At 36.8% G+C, this 19,884-nt stretch overlaps 1 protein-coding gene across 1 annotated transcript in view; it reads right to left on the bottom strand.

Annotated features, from left to right (window-relative positions):
• adam19b (ADAM metallopeptidase domain 19b) overlaps positions 1-19,884 on the bottom strand; it is a 68,105-nt gene that overhangs the window by 3,072 nt on the left and 45,149 nt on the right. Inside the window, exons 12-20 of the mRNA XM_056471997.1 lie at positions 14,253-14,430; positions 14,050-14,139; positions 12,487-12,682; positions 7,043-7,151; positions 6,024-6,237; positions 5,515-5,592; positions 3,642-3,750; positions 3,402-3,543; positions 1,723-1,795 (exon numbers count right to left, since the gene is read on the bottom strand). Coding sequence (XP_056327972.1) covers positions 1,723-1,795; positions 3,402-3,543; positions 3,642-3,750; positions 5,515-5,592; positions 6,024-6,237; positions 7,043-7,151; positions 12,487-12,682; positions 14,050-14,139; positions 14,253-14,430 — 1,189 coding nt within the window. The remainder of the gene's footprint in view (positions 1-1,722; positions 1,796-3,401; positions 3,544-3,641; positions 3,751-5,514; positions 5,593-6,023; positions 6,238-7,042; positions 7,152-12,486; positions 12,683-14,049; positions 14,140-14,252; positions 14,431-19,884) is intronic.

Raw genomic sequence — 19,884 nt, 5'->3', positions numbered from 1 at the left:
TTCCACAATAATTCTGAGGGTCTGGTTGTCATACAGCAAAGAATAAACTTTAAAACCCATTTTCAAAATTATAGTTCAACACTTTTTATTTAATATATGGATTTCTTTTTCAATATATGGAAAGTTTTAGAGATGAGAAATATATTTAAACAGCATTTATTAAACTTTGTCAATGTTAACTATTAAAAAAATTTAATTATTCGTTGTTTGTTAATGATCAATTATTCGTTTGTTTAAGGTGCAGATAAAAATATGAATACTTTTATCAGTTACAACTTATTTTTTTTATTTCTATACAGTCTATATTTCCAACATGTTAGATATAATTTAGTCACAAGATTCTCAACAGTCAAACGGTGACAGATAAGTCACAAATAAATAAATAAATAAATAAATAAATAAATAAATAAATAAAAATGTATATATATATATATATATATATATATATATATATATATATATATATATATATATATACATATATATACATACATATATATATATACATACATACATACATATATATATATATATATATATATATATATATATATATATATATATATATATATATATATATATATATATATATATATATATATACACATACATATATATATATATATATATATATATATACACATACATATATATATATATATATATACACATACATATATATATACAGTTGAAGTCAGAATTATTGGCCCCCCTGAATTATTAGCACCCCTGTTTATTTTCCCCCCAATTTCTCAACAGAGAGAAGATTTTTTTCAACACATTTATAAACATAATAGTTATTAACTATTTTTAAATTGACGGTAAAGTAAAGTTTTAAATGCTTAACTAGGTTAATTAGGTTAACTATGCAGGTTAGGGTAATTAGGCAATTTATTGTATAATGATGGTTTGTTCTGTACACTATCGGGAAAAAATATAGCTTAAAGGGGCTAATAATTTTGTCCTTAAAATGGCTTTTAAAAAATTAAAAACTGTTTTTATTCTAGCCGAAATAAAACTAATAAGATTTTTTCCAGAAGAAAAAATATTATCAGACATACTGTGAAAATTTCTTTGCTCTGTTAAACATAATTTGGGAAATATTTAAAAAGAAAAAAAATTCTGTATCCTGTATACATTTGAAGTCAGAATTATTAGCCCCCCTGAATTATTAGCCCCCTTGTTTATTTTTTCCCTGTTTTCTGTTTAACAGGATAGGATAGGATAATTAGGCAAGTTATTGTATAACGAGGGTTTGTTCTGTAGACTATCGGAAAAAAAATAAGCTTAAAGGGGCTGATAATTTTGTCCTTAAAATGGTGTTTCAAAAATTAAAAACTGCTTTTATTTTAGTCGAAATAAAACAAATAACACTTTCTCAAGAAGAAAATATATTATCAGACATACTGTGAAAATTTCTTTGCTCTATTAAACATCAATTGGGAAATATTTAAAAAAAGAAAAAAAATTCAAAGGGGGGCTAATAATTCTGACATCAACTGTATATATATATATATATATATATACACACACACACATATACATTTACATACATATACATATACATATACATATACATATACATATACATATACTGTGGGGATAACCGGAGCACCCAGAGGAAATCCAGGCCAACACGGGGAAAACATGCAAACTCCACATGCAGAAACAGTGCTTTTGGACGTACACTGAACACACACAGACAACAAAACAAATTCACACCTGTTCATCAGTGGGAGCTTTCTTTGGCTGGAACACTGGGTTGGCATGGCCTGTCGTGTGAGTGTCTGGACCACTGACAAGAAGAGAAATAATGAGTTCGAATGAAGCAAAAACTACAAAAGACATAACGATTTCTGCATTTATACAGTGGGGGAACTAAGTATTGTATGTGTCATGTTTTTTCTTGGGAATAATACTTCTAAAGGAGCTGCTGACATCGGATTGCACCAGGTTTTAATAAAAACCCAAACAATACAAAAATAAAAATAAGACAATCTAAAAAAAAAAAACCTGATAATGAACTCGAGGAGAAAGCACTGAATTGCTGAAATGTATTTAATACTTTATATAAAAGCCTTTTTTTTGTGATGGCAGCTTAAAGATGCCTTTCATATGGAGAATGAAGTCACATGAATTTCTCAGGTATGAGTGCAGTGCTTCCCACAGGTTTGAAACATACTTGCGGTGGTAGCCGGATTGAAACACATCTTTTACCCTCAGCTCAAAAATTGTCAACCTACATGCAACAAACAAAAACAAAAGGTGATTTTTAACTATATTTTTATTTATTATGACACTGTTATACACATTTTCTTTTCAAAGGGTTAAAGTTCTTTAAAAAAGGCTGTTAAAATAAAAGAAATCTACTGTTTCTCTTACTTTTATGCTATTTAGAAGCCACTGACAGGTAAAGGCTGCTCTCTCTCCCTCTCTTTCTCTAAAGTTGCTTTATTGGCATGACATTTACAGTATCGCCAAAGCATTTTAGATATGTTTAAAGTATGTAATTTATTAACATCATTAAAATAATAAAATATACAACAAATGAGAAATAAATAACAGAAAAATGGAATAAAATAGACATTATTGCTCAAAATTATAATAATTACTAGAATAATAAGTGTAGATTATTTAAATTAGGCAAAATAGCTGATTAGCTATTTCTAATGATGTACAAATATTTTGCAGCCAGTATATTTTGTTCTCTCCGAGTATATAGTAAAGTTTATCTAAGTTGTTTATTAAATGATTAATCATTTAAAGCTTCTCTCTAATGCTTCGGCTGTGCGCACACAGTCAGCTGCAAAAAAGTAATGCAAGTTGCGCCAAAGTAAAGTCTATGTGTGGGAAGCGCTGGAGTGTAAAAACCTTGATGGTTCTGTGGGTTTCGTCTATCAAATCTGATCTTTGATTTGTATTTTATAATGGATTCAAGTCAGGTGATTGGCTGGGCCATTCTACAGCTTTATTTTCTTTCTCTGAAAGCATTTGAGAGTCTCCTTGGTTGTGTTTTGGATCATTGTCTTGCTGGTTTTATCGTCATCATCCTGCTAATGATGATTTTGGACTGAAGCTGCTAATATTAATTTACACAGATGAAGGGCAAAGGGCTGCTAAAAAACTGCTGAGAGATTTCAGCTGCTGTCTAGGCTTTCACCACCTTACCTCCCTTTCTTCATGTGTTCAATACTTTTTCCCTTGTGTCATTTTAGCTACTATGCATAGCTTCATTTATAAACTAATTAGAATAGTTTTCTTTGCATAAATGGATTTATTTGGTTGTTACCAACATCCGGTGAACATTTCAAGTCAACAGCACCTTTAGAAATATGTTTTCTGAGAAAAATGGAGATGTGTTCAATACTTATTTCCTCCACAAAAGTTATAAACTCTGTTACTTGATGCTTGTTTGTGGTGTAGGACAAGCTGGGCTTTTGGTTGAGAGAAACCTCTGTTTACAGCGGCACCAACAGACACCAAGCACAGCCAACGCCAGAAGAAAAGACAGGCTGAGGAGAACCAGTACAAGATACAAGCTGCCTGCACATAAGATAAGACAAAAACATCAGTCAAAAACATAACTCATCGTAGATAGGGTTCAATGAAATATTGAGGTTATCAGCTCTCTGTTGACGTACTCTGTGAGATCACAGGCCCGCTGTCCAAACTACCTCCTGGACCCGATGTCTCACAAAATGGTGGAGCCCAACCGGAGTGACAGTGACAGTTGTGGTTATTATTGCAAAGCTGCAGGACAAAAAAAAAAAAACAATAACATGCAGTCAGAGTTATTAGCCCCCCTGTATACTTTTTTGACTAATTTCTATTTAACGAATAGATTTTTTTAAAACTCATTTCTAAACATAATAATTTTAATAATTCATTTCTAATAACTGATTTTTTTATCTTAGCCATGATGACAGAACATAATATTTGATATTTTTCAAGATACTAATATTCAGCTTAAAGTGCCATTTAAAGGCTTAACTAGGTTAATTAGGCAAATTAGGTTAATTATGCAAGTCATTGTATAACGATGGTTTGTTCTGTAGCCAATCGAAAAAAATATTGCTTAAGGGGGCTAATAATATTGACCATAAAATGAAAAACTGCTTTTATTCTAGGCGAAATAAAACGAATAAGACTTTCTCCAGAAGAAAAAATATTATAGGAAATACTGTGAAAAAATCCTTGCTCTGTTCAGCATCATTTGTAAAATATTTAAACAAGAAAATAAAATTCACAGGAGGGCTAATCATGACTTCAACTATAATTTCATCTACATTTTCAGTGTAAAACCATCTAAAAAAACAGATTACCCAAATGTGTGAACCTGAAAAGGGAGTATTATAAGAAAAAATGATTGATTACATCAGATTTTTTTAGTATTTACTCATATTTTGATTTAGATTTAATATTTTCAGTCTTAATTCAATTTTATTTTTACTGTAAACCGAAATAAAAAATAAACATGGACACAACCCACACTAGATCCACATGCATTTATGAATATTAACCTGCGTGATTGTTTTTAATTGAAATTGATATTTATAATATACACTATTATAGTATTTGGGTGACGCAGTGGCGCAATACCCTTCTAGTCGCAACCCATCTCTGGGAAACATCCACACACACTCATTCACTCATCCACTACGGACAATTAGCCCTAACCAATTCACCTGTACCGCATGTCTTTGGACTATGGGGGAAACCGGAGCACCCAGAGGAAACCCACACGAACGCAGGGAGATCATGCAAACGCCATACAGAAACGCCAACTGAGCCAAGGCTCGAACCAGCTACCTTCTTGCTGTGAGGCGGCAGCACTACCTACTGCGCCACTGCGTCGCCATACATTTACTCATTTATGATTATTAACCTGCATGATTATTAATGAAATATACATTTTGACCCATATAATTATTAAAAAAATCTAATTTCTAGCTTTTTAAGGACAAACTTTTAAGCAGTAAACTTTGAAATTTTATCATTTAAAAAAACAATAATTGAAGCAAATTATATTCATTTTGCAATTATTTAGTCCTTATCTGATGTCATAGAGGGCCCTGATGATAGTTCCCCTCTGCATCCTACATTGTAAAATCTACTCCCTTATTAAGTACTAACATCACACCCTAGTGACTTGCATTCTATGGAAATGATTACGACACCAAGGTCTGTGTTAAGTTTAGCACAAAAAAAAACCTCACAGTTTAACCCACCCAAATTTCCCCACACTTTGAAACCATATCCTCAATGAAGTAATTTCCTCAACTGAAATCTTCTCATGAATTGTGTTAAATGATAGAACTGGAAAGAAAACCACACTAGAACCACATGCATTTATTAAAATAATCTGCATGACTAATTGTGAGAACGGTGAGATGTTTTGTTATCAGAGGGTTATTAGAGGAGGAAATGATATAAATAAACAGGAAATTGCAGCTCTATGGCCGTGTTTGTGTAAAGTTCAGTTAGATCTATGTTAAGCATGCAATTTGGACTTACCCCATGGCCTTGACATTTAGTACTGCATTCATCGGATTGCAAAAAGGACGCATCACGGCATTCTCCTTCAAAACAGATCTGCTCAAAAAGAAATTAAAGCGAATAAGTGAATAATACAACGAATTAATAATTACTAGGTACACTATCAAAACAACTGTAATGAACAAAATCAAGACATAAAACTTTGATGTTTCTTGCACTTAACTTTAACCCACCTTTAATCCTACCCATACTATCAACTCTGTCCATAACCCGTATCCCAACTCAAGAGCCTCATAAGTGTTGTCAATATAATACGAGCACAACATATTACTTATTTTCAATTCAGCACATAGTAGTTAAGGCCACTGAATATAAAGTGGGACCGCAATTACAATTAATTACTTATAATTACATGCAACTAACCCACATTCTAACACTAACCATATAGTAAGCACATGTAATTAATATCTATCTATTGTTTGGGGAATTTCATGGTGAATGATGGTCTGCATGTGTCCAGTACCCACCGCATTATCTCCACATTTGGTGCCGGTCAGAACCAGGCCTGGATCCAGGGTGTCGTTCTGATTCTCTTTAGCATGACCGTGCGGCCACACGTGTGTCCCTCTGCACAGAATCTTCTGCTGACCGGAGCGGATGGTGGTGTCAATGGCCACAGCGTTGGACTCTAATGGTTTGCTGGCAGAGCTCTGACACTGAATCTTGCCACATTTAGCGTTCCTGTTAAGACATGTTAATTAATATTTAAGCAAAAGATTTTTTTAACTGATTATTTTCCAGTTACATTTAGGATTAATTATTTAGAATAATAATTGTATAATAACAATAATACTTTTATTTATTTAGAATAAATATTTTTGAGCATATATATATATATATATATATATATATATATATATATATATATATATATATATATATATATATATATATATATATATATATATATATATATATATATGTATATGCACACACATTTTTTTATTATTATTATTATTTACATTTTTTTTGAGGGGGGATGTGCCCCAGTAGAGGGAGTGTCTAGCAACACCCCTGGCTTAGTCCCTTTATCCATCAGTGGCCACCACAGTGGAATGAACCACCAACTTATCCAGCATATGTTTTACGCATCACTAGGAAACACCCATACACTCTCATTCACATACATACACTACGGACAATTCAGCTTACTCAATTCACCTATAGTGCATGTCTTTTGACTGTGGGGGAAACCGGAGCACCCGGAGAAAACCCACGCCAACATGGGCAGAACATGCAAACTCCACACAAAAAGAACTCACATTGAATGTTTTGACAAAGTTTTTGGGTTCTTTTCTGGACTATACATGTCTCATGATCCTTGTTGTCTATGGAGGATGGCAGAGCTCCTGGATTTCATCTAAAAATATCTTAATTTGTGTTCTGAAGATGAACAAAGGTCTCAGGGGGTTGGGATGACATGAGAGTGAGTAATTAATAACAGAATTTTCATTTTTGGGTGAACTGACCCTTGAACGCATCTCACCTTTCAGAGCATTTCCTGTATGTGCCCATGAGGTCTTGGCCGCAGTTTCCATACGCATCACCTGCATTATTTACATCAGTAAAGCAAAGATCAGGAGCAGGACGAGCATCTAAGACAAACACACACACAAAATATGATTAACAAAAGAACAAGAATAGTCTCCAAGATAAACCTTCTATTATTAATGAAACCACTTTGAATAATAACATAAATTGTATCAAGTTATCTTTCAAAAACAACAACTTTGTATTAATATGAACTTAAAGACTCCCACTATAACTGTTTTTGACTTTCTCCGCCTCCTGAATTATACATTCAGCTTCAATTATCCTAAAAGAATTTAGTAATATTATATAATATAAGAATTAATCATTTAAAGTAATTAAGTCTAATTATGTTTACTCCATTGAGTTAAAAATGAGCTTGAAATATCTGTTTTCTGTATTATTTGTCATTTCAGTAATAAAAAAATAAGAATCAGCACCTCCAAGTCTGAGGCCATGGTGCTCCACCGGAAAAAGGTGGTTTGCCATATACAGGTTGAAGGAAAGTCCTTACCCCAGGTGGACAAGTTCAAGTATCTTGGGGTTTTTGTTCTTGAGTGAGGGAAGGATGGAACGAGAGATTGACTGGCGGATTGGTGCAACAACAGCAGTAATGCGGTCAATGTATCGGTCCACTGTGGTAAAGAAGGAGCTGAGTCGAAAGGCAAAACTCTCGATTTACCGGTCAATCTACGTTCCTACTGTCATGGGCTTTAGGTCATGACCGAAAGGACAAGATCTCGGACACAAGCGACCGAAATGAGTTTCCTTCGCAGGGTGGCAAGGCGCATCCTTAGGGAGAGGAGCTATGTCACCCGGAAGGAGCTCAGAGTGGAGCCACTGCTCCTCCACTTCGAGAGAAGTCAGCTGAGATGGCTCAAACATCTGTTTCAGATGCCTCCTGGACACCTACTTAGGGAGATGTTCCAGGCATGTCCCACCGAGAGGAGCCCTCGGGGAAGCTGGAGTGACTATGTATAAAATGAATGAATGAATTTAGCGTCTGTCTTTACATTCTGGTTACATCGGTTATAAAAAGACATGACATTCTTTAAACCACTTATAGAAAAAGCATGTGACTTGCTCTAAATGATGCCACATCCTCCATCGAGAAACCCTGAAAGCTAAGGAGGCATGTTTTTATTCTTCTCTCATTAACTTGTACAAAATATTTAGATACACAAATTGAGTATGAATTATATGTCAACTCTGTTATTGTGATGTTTCACTGAATGTATCATGTTTCGAAAACAATAATATATGATAAAAATACATAAAATTCTGTTTTAGACATGCCATGCGGTACAATACAATACAAAACTTTATTGTCAGACTTGCATATGAATTTTTTCATTTCTTAACAACATCATAAATACTCCTCATAAAGAGACCTAAAAAGTTTAATAAATCATTTTACACGGACATTATTCAGCTCAAAGACAGCCTGATGTACAAATGACTTTGTACTTTAATGGTATAAATTCATGATTCAACACATGCCTAGGGTTTGAAATGATGTTCCAGCCTTGTGAGATTCTTCAAATACTATCTTTGAAGTATCTTCATAAACTTCATAAACTCACAGACTCATATACCATACAGTATTACAATACTGCAGAACACTCATAAGGACAGACATAAAAAAAGTTAAAGAATCTATTTTGATGCTTCAAAAGATCTAAGGTGATGCAAAAAATAGATTCTTTGTTTAATCTTAATCAATATGATCTTTCCATGAAACCTTGTTGTTTATTTTTACAGCCAAATACTTATATTTGTCCACCTGTCTGATGTTTACATTATGTATAACTGCAGGGTTTTTACATACATCAGATGTCTGGTTTGAGGTTAGCATCCTGAGATAAATCATAAAATGGTGGAAAATGTGAACTCTGTTATTGTCAACTCTGTTGGTGATTTAAAAAGTTGATCAATAATTTAAACAATAATTAATAACAATCAAATGTTATCATATTTTTAAAAAATGAGCAATATTTTACATTAATAATAGATTCAGTTTACAGTAAATTATACAGTACTGAGCAAAAGTTTTAGGTCAACATTAAATCTGTTGTTGATAGTAAAATGAATATATGTGACGCTTTACCATAAAACTAGCCACGAATTTACTTTTTTTTAAATTGAGATTTATACAGGGTGAACAAATGATCTTTCAGTTGATGTATGGCTTGTTAGGATAGAAGTTAAATTAGAGTTTGAAATATTTTGGTGGAATTGTTTAAGACATGTGAAAGCCAATGTTGGAGAGAGGCTGTTTGCTCCGGTTTGAGCTGCATTTCTGTGTGTTGTTAGCAATGTTGTTTAAATTGATGGAATTGCGAATGTTGAAAAGTACTGATAGGTTGTAATTCATTACATCATTCCTTCTGGAAGGACTTCAGTGGTATTAGTTTTCATTTTCAGCATAATAATGACCCACTAATTTCAGTGCAATCCTATTTGGAGAAAGAAAACCGCTGATAAAACAGACAGTCATGGAACGGCCTCCACAGGGTCCAGACCTGAATATTATAGAGGTTGTATGAGATCACCAGGACATAAAAAGAAAGCTCTCTAAATCTAAAGAAGAACTCTAGAACGTGCTTAAACAAGCATGATATTACACAACACATTATTTCAGAAATGTCAGTACAATTGGTTTCAAGGGAAGCCACATTAAACATAGACTTTTGCTTGTAGAGGGAATGTTGTGCTGATGTTGTTTTTTGTACATATGTCCTAAATTTTAATTGTTTGTTTTTTAATAAAGAGACTGATTGATTATATATTCTGCAAAAGTCTTAGGCCAACAAAGCTGGTATTGGGCTTAGGATTTTGCACAGTACTGTATATTTGTTGTATATTATTCCAGTTTAAGGAAAATTGATAAAAAATGCTCAAAATATTCCCACAATTCAGGACTGAGTGATATACTTGCATCTCAACTTATAGGTTTGTGAGTCTGAAGTACTGTATATCTCAGCTGGACTCAAAGGTTTTCACTGACAGCTAGTGAGAGCAGCAGATGGCATCGCATTCAGATGCTACCATCCCCGCCAAGCACAATATCTGTTCAAAACTACAGTACACTGCCAAGAGCACTTCCTTTGGAAAACATGAAACCATGGTACAAATAAAAAATGAAGCCATAATTGTTTCTTAGTCCACATCGCTCAATTTCAGTAGAAGTGGGTAAGTAATTATACTTTTGATATAGCTACACTGGTAGACTTAAGAGTAATTTACTGCAAAAACGCCTAGTAGAATACCACATACTTTTTTTTTTTACAGTTCATTACTATAATAAGCACTGCATTGTGGGCCATTTTAACATTTTTACAGTAACCTATTGCACATTAGGAATTTGCTGTATTTTACTGTAATCAAAGTACTTGAGTACACTTTTAGACTTTCCGCAATTTTACTGTTATTCACTGCAAAAACGACCAGTAAAATACCACATACATTTTTTTTACAATTCACTACTGTAATATGCACTGCATTGTGGGCCATTTTAACACATTTACAGTAACTTACTGCATGTTAGGAATGTGCGGTAATCTACTGTAATCAAAGTACATTGTTAGACTTTGGTGCAATTTTACAGTTACTGCGAAAACACCCAGTAAAATACCACATACATTCTTTACAGTTCACTACTGTGATATGCACCACATTGTGGGTCATTTTAACACTTTTACAGTAACTTAGTGCATATTAGGAATTTGCGCTATACTACTTTAATCAAATTACTTGAGTACACTGTTAGACTTTGTCGCAATTTTACAGTTATTTACTGCAAAAACGCCCAGTAAAATACCACATACATTCTTTAGTTCACTACTGTTATTTTAAAATTAAAATAAAATTAATTACTGTTAATTTTAAAGCTTTTACAGTAATTTGCTGCATATTAGAAATTTGCGGTATTCTTCTGTAATCAAAGTACTTGAGTACAGTTAGACTCTGCCACAATTTTACAGTTATTAACTGCAAAAACTCCCAGTAAAATACCACAAACATACTTAACAGTTCACTATTGTAATATGCACTGCATTGTGGGTCATTTTAACACTTTTACTGTAACTAACTGCTTATTAGGAATGTGCTGTATTCTACTGTAATCAAAGTACTTGTTACACTGTTAGACTTTGCTGCAATTTTACAGTTATTTACTGCAAAAACACCCAGTAAAATATCACTTTTACAGTACACTTTAACACTTTTACAGTAACTTACTGCATATTAGGAATTTAAGGTATTCTGTAATCAAAGTACTTGAGTACACTGTTCGACTTTCCGCAATTTTACTGTTATTCACTGCAAAAACAACCATTAAAATACCACATACATTTTTTTACAATTCACTATTGTAATAAGCACTGCATTGTGGGCCATTTTAACACATTTACAGTAACTTACTGCATATTAGGAATTTGCGCTATACTACTGTAATCAAATTACTTGAGTACACTGTTAGACTTTGTCGCAATTTTACAGTTATTTACTGCAAAAACGCCCAGTAAAATACCACATACATTCTTTAGTTCACTACTGTTATTTTAAAATTAAAATAAAATGAATTACTGTTAATTTTAAAGCTTTTACAGTAACTTGCTGCATATTAGAAATTTGCGGTATTCTTCTGTAATCAAAGTACTTGAGTACAGTTAGACTCTGCCACAATTTTACAGTTATTAACTGCAAAAACTCCCAGTAAAATACCACAATACTTAACAGTTCACTACTGTAATATGCACTGCATTGTGGGTCATTTTAACACTTTTACTGTAACTTACTGCTTATTAGGAATGTGCAGTATTCTACTGTAATCAAAGTACTTGAGTATACTGTTAGACTTTGCTGTAATTTTACAGTTATTTACTGCAAAAATGGCCAGTAAAATACCACAAACATTCTTCACAGTTCATTACCGTAATATGCACTGCATTGTGGGTCATTTTGAAACTTTTACAGTAATTTACTGCATATTAGGAATTTGCGGTATATTACTGTAATCAAAGTTCTGCTATACTGTGATTGAAGACAAATAATAAAAATATGTCACTTGTTTTTAATTGATTAAATTCAACAGAAAGCACTAAAATAAAGGTATTGCACTGCTAGTGTAAAATGTAAAACTACAGTAAAACTACAGTAGAAGTTGTCATACTGTAAAATTTAAATGTGGGCATTTTACCATAAAACTAAGTTGCGGTAAGGCTACTGTAAAATACATTTACAGGTAAGTTACTGTAAAGGGGCAGTTGCAGTTCTGCCAGTAAGTTACTGCAAAATACAATAAAATGTCTAACAGTGTAGTGGACTAGGGGACTAAGGACTAGGAGCCTATTTCGAAAATGGGAGTATTCCTTTAAGAAGACTTCAGCAGGCACAGACCTTTGCCCCAAAGAGAGAGGCACTGTTGTTCCAGCGTCAGACACATGCCAGTGTAACAGTATGCGCTGCCACTCGCGCAACTGCTGCCATCCATCAGGTAAAAGTTGGCAGGACAGGACTCTGATTTGCCATCGCAGTACTCCGGCAAATCACACGAGCCTGAGGGGGGACGGCACATCACTCCTGGACTCTTCAGCTGCTCAAGTGTTCAGAGAAAGAAAATAAAGCCAGAACTCATTTAGTGATGGACATTTGGAAACTAAATTAACCTAAAAAACCTAAATTGTCTAACGTTATCGTTAACAATAAGAGAAAGACATATCGAATGTTAAGTATAAAAGCTTATGTATAAACATAATAGGTAACACTTTAATTTAAGGTGACATACATGCACATACTATAGTAATTACAATAAATTATGCATAATTTACATAATTGGGGGGGAGGCGTGTCAACCCTTTAAACATAACACCACGCTGTATTTATATATATTTATATATTTATATATTTATGTTAAAAGTCTCCAAACACTAAACATTCACAATAAAAACGTTTTATTTGATTTATTTTGTATTGTTTTGATTTGTTTTATATTTATTTATTTAATTTACTTTTCAATTTTTAATTTTAATATGTTTGTATTTTATATTTAATTTTATTTTTAAATTTTATTTATTTAATTTTTTTATTTTATTTTATATTTTATTTTTAGTTTTTATTTATTTTTATTATTATTATTTCTTTTTCTTTTTAATTTTTTAATTTTGACAAAAAATTTAATTTAATTTTATATTTAATTTTATGTTTAATTTTATTATTATTATTTTATTTCTATTTATTTTATATTTAATTTTTTAATTTAGTTTTACTTAATTTTTAATTAAATTTTATATTTTATTTTTAGTGTTATTATTATTTTATATTATATATAATTTTTTTCTTTTTATTTTATATTTTATTTAATTTTTATTAAATTTAATATTTTATTTTTTTATTTTATTTTATGTTACATTTTATACTTAAATTTTATTTCTATTATTATTATTTTATATTTAATTTTATATTTTATTTCATATTTTATTTAGTTTTTAAAATTTTAGTACATTTTATATTTTGTTTTTAAATTAAATTTTAAGTTATATTCTATATAAAAATTTTATTTTTATTATCATTATTTTATATTTTATTTTTGTATTTTTTATTTCTTTTTATTTTAGGTTTTATTTTATTTCATATTTTATTTAGTTTTTTATTTTTATTAAATTTAATATTTAATTTAATATTTTAATTTATTTTTACATTTTTATCTCATTTTATATTTCATATTTAATTTTATATTTAATTTAGTCATGATGATTATTATTTCTTTTTAATTTACATAAATATTTTTCATTTTAATTTTATATTTAATTGATTTATTTTTACATTTTTATATAACTTTATATTTAATATTATTATTTTATTTATTTTTATTTTATTTTTATTTTATTATTAAAAAATAAAATATATTTCTTTTTTATGTTTTATTTTACTTTTTGTTTTATTTTTTACACAGTGATTTACCTTGCACTCATGACAGCAAACTCCATGCGCACACTCAGCTCCACTCTTCAATGTGCAGTTGTGGGCATTACAGCAGGGACTCGAGCACTCCTTTGTAGTACAGGAAACAGAAAAGGAAAATGTGAGTGTAAATCGGAATCAATTGGAATAACAGCATGGGAGAAAAAACGAGCCGGGAGGAAGAAATGAAACTCTCTCCTGACCTCCACCTCTCCACAATCACACTCTTCTCCTTCCTCCAGGTATCCGTTTCCACATCGCTGCCCGCCGTACATGACCCTGGTGTTGGGATGGTTGAACAAACACTTCCCCCCGCCGGAGCTCAGGTAGCGCTTCAGCTCATTCTGATTGCAGGAGTTAAAGACACTAGGGAACGGAGCTCTGCAAGAAAATCAATGAAAATTCAGCTTAGAGATTCTGTAGCGTTATAGCAGGCCACTTTAACATTTAATCCTTATTATATTGTTTATTGTCACGCTAATAGTATTTTAGCCACTAATCTCAATGGATCTGTGTCACAAGACTGTCATGACATGTTTAGCGGTCATCAGATCTTTAATGCTTTAACGTTTTTTATTGTTTGATAAAAAAAAAGTACATTTATATGTATTTATGGATGTATTATATCATATTTGCATAAAAAAACTGTTTGTAATGTGGTGTCTATTGGGGGCAGGACAGTAAATTTGACATTGTTCTTTCTTCTGGCTGCCATCATCAGTCTCACACTATTTTTTTCTATTTTATATTTTTTTCTATTTGTTTTCATTTTTTAGAAAGTCTTGATAACTGTTATGAAGCGGACGGGAGACAGAGGTAAGGAAACGTTAGGGTGTTTATTGAATGACAACAAGGAGCACATGAAGGATAGCCAGGAGGATCAGGAATGATGTTGGGGTCTTTTCCTCCGTGGCTGGGTAACAGGAATACACGAGGATGGACAGCACACACCAGATACAGCTGACAGAGGATGACACAGACTTGGAAGGACTGGAAGACAGGACGATTCGGGAGGACCAGGAAGACTAGGAGGAATACAAAGAGAACAGGTAAGTAAATCGTTTGTTTAGCTGAGGATGACTACGCTGAGTGGTCGCTCAGTTGTCCGCTTTCGTCGAGACGAGCCCGGACAATGAGCGACTGGAGTGCTGTGCTTTTATCTGGTGCTCGTGAATGTGATGCAGCTGTGTGCTCATTAGAAGTCAGGTGATGGTGATCTTCGTGAGTGGGGGTCGTGAGAGCCTGACCAATCCATGACAGTACCCCCCTCCCCAGGGCCCGCTCCTGAGGGCCGACACCTCCGACGTCGTGGTGGTCTCCCTCTGCCTCTAGGCGCTGGGAACTCAGGGTGGCTCTCATGAAACTCCACCATGAGACTAGGATCGAGAATATCAGCTCTGGGAACCCATGTCCTTTCTTCGGGGCCGTACCCTTCCCAGTCCACCAGGTACTCCAACTGGCCACCACGACGTCGGGAACGCAAGATCTCCTTCACTGCGTAGACGGCTCCTTCTTCTAGGAGCAGTGGAGGAGGGGGTTCCTCTTCGTGGTCAGGCTCTGTGGAGGGAAGAACAGGATCGTGATAGGGTTTCAGGAGTGATACGTGGAATGTAGGGTGAATACGGTAGTGAGAGGGTAATTGTAGTTTGTAGGTGACGGGGTTAACCTGTTCCACGATGGTGAAGGGACCAACAAATCGGGGACTTAACTTGCGAGAGGGCAGTCGCATGCGTATGTCCCGGGTGGATAGCCACACCTTTTGTCCGGGTGTGTATCTGGGTTCTTCAGACCTTCTTCTATCGGCGGTTACCTTGCTTCGACGGACTGCCCTCTGCAGATGTTGATGAGCCTCGTCCCAGACTCTCTCGCTCTCCCGGAACCAGTGATCCACTGCGGGGACATCAGATGGTTCGCCATCCCAGGGAAAGAGCGGTGGTTGGAAGCCCAGGACGCACTGGAATGGCGTGAGTCCGGTGGAGGGTTGCCGCAGTGAATTTTGGGCATATTCTGCCCAGCCCAAATACTGGCTCCAGGAGCTCTGGTGACCACTGCAGAAGGTCCTCAGGAACCGTCCCACCTCCTGAATCTTCCTCTCTGTCTGCCCGTTGGTTTGGGGATGATATCCAGAAGAGAGGCTGACGGCCACACCTAGGAGCTTGAAGAAGGCTTTCCATAGACGTGAGATGAACTGTGGACCTCTGTCCGACACAATATCTTCTGGAATACCAATGACCTGAAGACTTGATTAAAGATATTGTCGGCTGTTTCAAAGGCTGTGGGAAGACCTTTCAGAGGGATTAGTTTGACAACTTTGAGAATCTATCTACTATGACTAGAATACAGGTATTACCTTCTGACGAAGGGAGATCAGTGATAAAGTCCACTCCTAGGTGTGACCAGGGACGGTTCGGAATCGGCAAGGGATGGAGCTTTCCAGCGGGTAGATGACGTGGGCTCTTGGATTGGGCACAGTCCTTACAGCCCTGAACATATTGCCTCACATCCCTTGCCATGTTTGGCCACCAGAATCGTTGGGATACTAGCGAGAGAGTATTGTTGATCCCTGGATGTCCAGTGCCTAGCGAGGTATGTAAGGAGTGGATCAGATCTACCCGGTGTTCAGGTGGTATGAACTGCCGATGAGGAGGGCATCCCGGCGGAGCAGGGGCTTCCGGAGTGGCAACGACTGGAGGAGCGTTCCAGGTGATCGGACAAATGGAGATGTGTTCGGGAAGAATCTTCGTTGGGAGTTCTTCATGATCGTGATGCTCGTGTAAACGAGAGAGAGCGTCTGCTCTTAGATTCTTGGGTCCTGGACGATAGGAAATGGAGAAATCAAAACGTGAGAAGAAAAGTGACCATCTGGCTTGACGTGGACATAGTCTCTTGGCCTCTTTGATATATTGGAGGTTTTTGTGATCTGTGATCACCTGGAACGGATGTTTGGCTCCCTCCAACCAGTGACGCCACTCCTCCAAGGCTAGCTTGATTGCTAGCAGCTCCCTGTCTCCTATGCTGTAATTCTGCTCCGCCGGGCTCAACTTCCGAGAGAAATAGGCACAGGGATGCAGTCGGGGCGGTGTATCATGATGTTGAGATAATACTGCCCCGACGCCGGTGGTGGATGCGTCCACTTCCACCACGAAAGGAAGATTTGGGTCAGGATGAGTCAGGAGTGGGGCCCTTGTGAACTCCTTCTTAAGAAGGCGGAAGGCTGCGGCTGCTTCTTTGGTCCACTCCAGTCCTTTGGGTTTACCCTTGAGGAGATTAGTGAGAGGTGATGTAATCCTGCTGTAGTCCTTGATAAACCGTCTATAAAAGTTAGCAAACCCAAGAAACCTCTGGAGCTCCTTAATGGAAGTGGGTTCTGACCAGGATAGAACAGCCTCAATTTTCTTCCCATCCATACGTATACCGGTTTGATCAATGATGTATCCCAAGAAATGAATCGACTTCTGGTGGAATGAGCATTTCTCCGCTTTGAGGTAGAGGTGATGTTCTCTCAATGTGTGTAGGACCTCCGCAACGTGTTGGCGATGTTCGGCCTCACTCCGGGAGTAAATGAGGATGTCATCTATGTACACTATTACAAAGTGGTGAAGAAACTCCCGGAGGACTTCATGAATGAAGTTTTGGAATACGGAGGGGGCGTTGACCAGACCGTAAGGCATGACCTCATATTCATAGTGGCCAGTAGGGGTCACGAATGCTGTCTTCCATTGGTCCCCCTCACGTATTCTTATCAGATTATACGCGCTGCGGAGGTCCAATTTAGTGAAGACTTTAGCTTCTCGGAGCTGTTCCAAAGCGGCTGGTACCAGAGGAAGGGGATATCGGTATTTTACTGTACCGTTATTTAGGACCCTGTAGTCGATGCATGGACGCAGCCCTCCGTCCTTCTTGGCCACAAAGAAGAAGCTTGAGGCGGCTGGTGATTTTGAGTGACGTATGTACCCCTGACTCAGAGCCTCCCTTATGTAATCTTCCATTGCCTGATTCTCTGGAAGCGAGAGCGGGTAGATCCTACCTCTTGGCAACTGGGCATCTGGAACTAGGTCGATCGCGCAGTCCCATGGCCGATGCGGCGGTAGCTGGGAAGCTCTCTTGGGGCAGAAGACATCATGAAAGGAGCTGTACTCCTTAGGAATGTGGATAGACTGCTTCTCAGGAGGGCTCTCGACCGATGTTGCAAACAAAGAAATGGGGTTCCGACCTTGAAGAGGGAGATTTGGAAAACAGGTAGGTGTACATCCAGATCCCCATTTCTTTATCTCTCCTGTGCCCCAAGAGATGATGGGATCGTGCTTCACCAGCCACGGGCGCCCTAGAATGATGTCCATATTTGCACCCTCCAGAACCAGAAATTGAAGCCTCTCTTGATGTAACAGCCCCACTTGAAGAAGGATGTCTTCGCATTGTCGATGGATACGGGTCGAAGATCGAGTGCACTGGGTTATCGGTTGTATCTGGTATATATGCGAGGACGCCTCAGTACGGAGGTGGAGTTGACGACAGAGGGATTGGGAGATGAAGTTCCCTGCTGACCCGGAGTCGATGAGGGCTGTGACAAGGAGAGAAATAGAGGCAGTAGTTATTTGTACGGTGGTAGTAAGTGGTTTACATTGTTCAATATTCGTACTGAATACACTCACTGAAGTCCGAATGGGACGAAGGGGACACTCCATACGGGTGTGTCCACTGACACCGCAGTATAGACACAGACCCCGGGTCAGCCTCCTCTGTCGTTCCGCTGATGTCAGTCTTCCAGACTCTATTATCATGGGTTCTGGTTCTGGAGAGGCTGTTGACTCAGGCGATTGGAGGAGTGCAGACGAGGGGGTGATGGTGTCCTGTTGATAGGAACGGAGACGATCGGAACATCGGAGAGAATGTTGGATGAATCTCTCCAGACCCATTGTATCATCTAATGTGGCCAGCTGGATTCGGAGAGTGGGTTCCAAGCCGAGCCGGTACGTGGTCAACAACGATCTCTCATTCCATCCACTTGCAGCTGCTAGAGTGCGAAACCGGAGAGCATATTCCTGTGTAGATAGAGTACCTTGCTTTAGATGATACAGCTGCTCTCCAGCGGCTACTTCCCCATCAGAACGTCCAAACACCTCTTTGAAATACTCCGTGAAGGTAGTGATGGAATTCATGACCGGCCCGGCTTGGTTCCAGATCGTCTCAGCCCATTTAAGTGCAGGTCCAGAGAGTAGTGATACGATGTAGGCGATCTTTGACTTATCTGTGGGATATAGAGAAGGTTGCATTTCGAATATGAGGGAACATTGTAACAGAAAACCATTGCACTCCCCCGCTCCGCCTGAGTAGGGCGCTGGTCGGGCCATGGGACTGGAAGGAAGGGCCGAAGAAGAAACTGTGGAGGCGGAAGTGCTCGGTGCTGGTGGTGCGTTGGAAAGTGGAGCTGGTGGCTGTAGAATCCGCTTCAACTGGTCCACCAGCTCTTGAAAGTGATCGAGGGTGCTCATGTTGTCGTCGTTATCGGTCCGGGCTTCTGTTATGAAGCGGACGGGAGACAGAGGTAAGGAAACGTTAGGGTGTTTATTGAATGACAACAAGGAGCACATGAAGGATAGCCAGGAGGATCAGGAATGATGTTGGGGTCTTTTCCTCCGTGGCTGGGTAACAGGAATACACGAGGATGGACAGCACACACCAGATACAGCTGACAGAGGATGACACAGACTTGGAAGGACTGGAAGACAGGACGATTCGGGAGGACCAGGAAGACTAGGAGGAATACAAAGAGAACAGGTAAGTAAATCGTTTGTTTAGCTGAGGATGACTACGCTGAGTGGTCGCTCAGTTGTC

Source organism: Danio aesculapii, chromosome 14, assembly GCF_903798145.1.
Source record: "Danio aesculapii chromosome 14, fDanAes4.1, whole genome shotgun sequence".
Classification (NCBI taxonomy): domain Eukaryota; kingdom Metazoa; phylum Chordata; class Actinopteri; order Cypriniformes; family Danionidae; genus Danio; species Danio aesculapii.
This window is presented reverse-complemented; position numbering and strand designations above follow the sequence as displayed.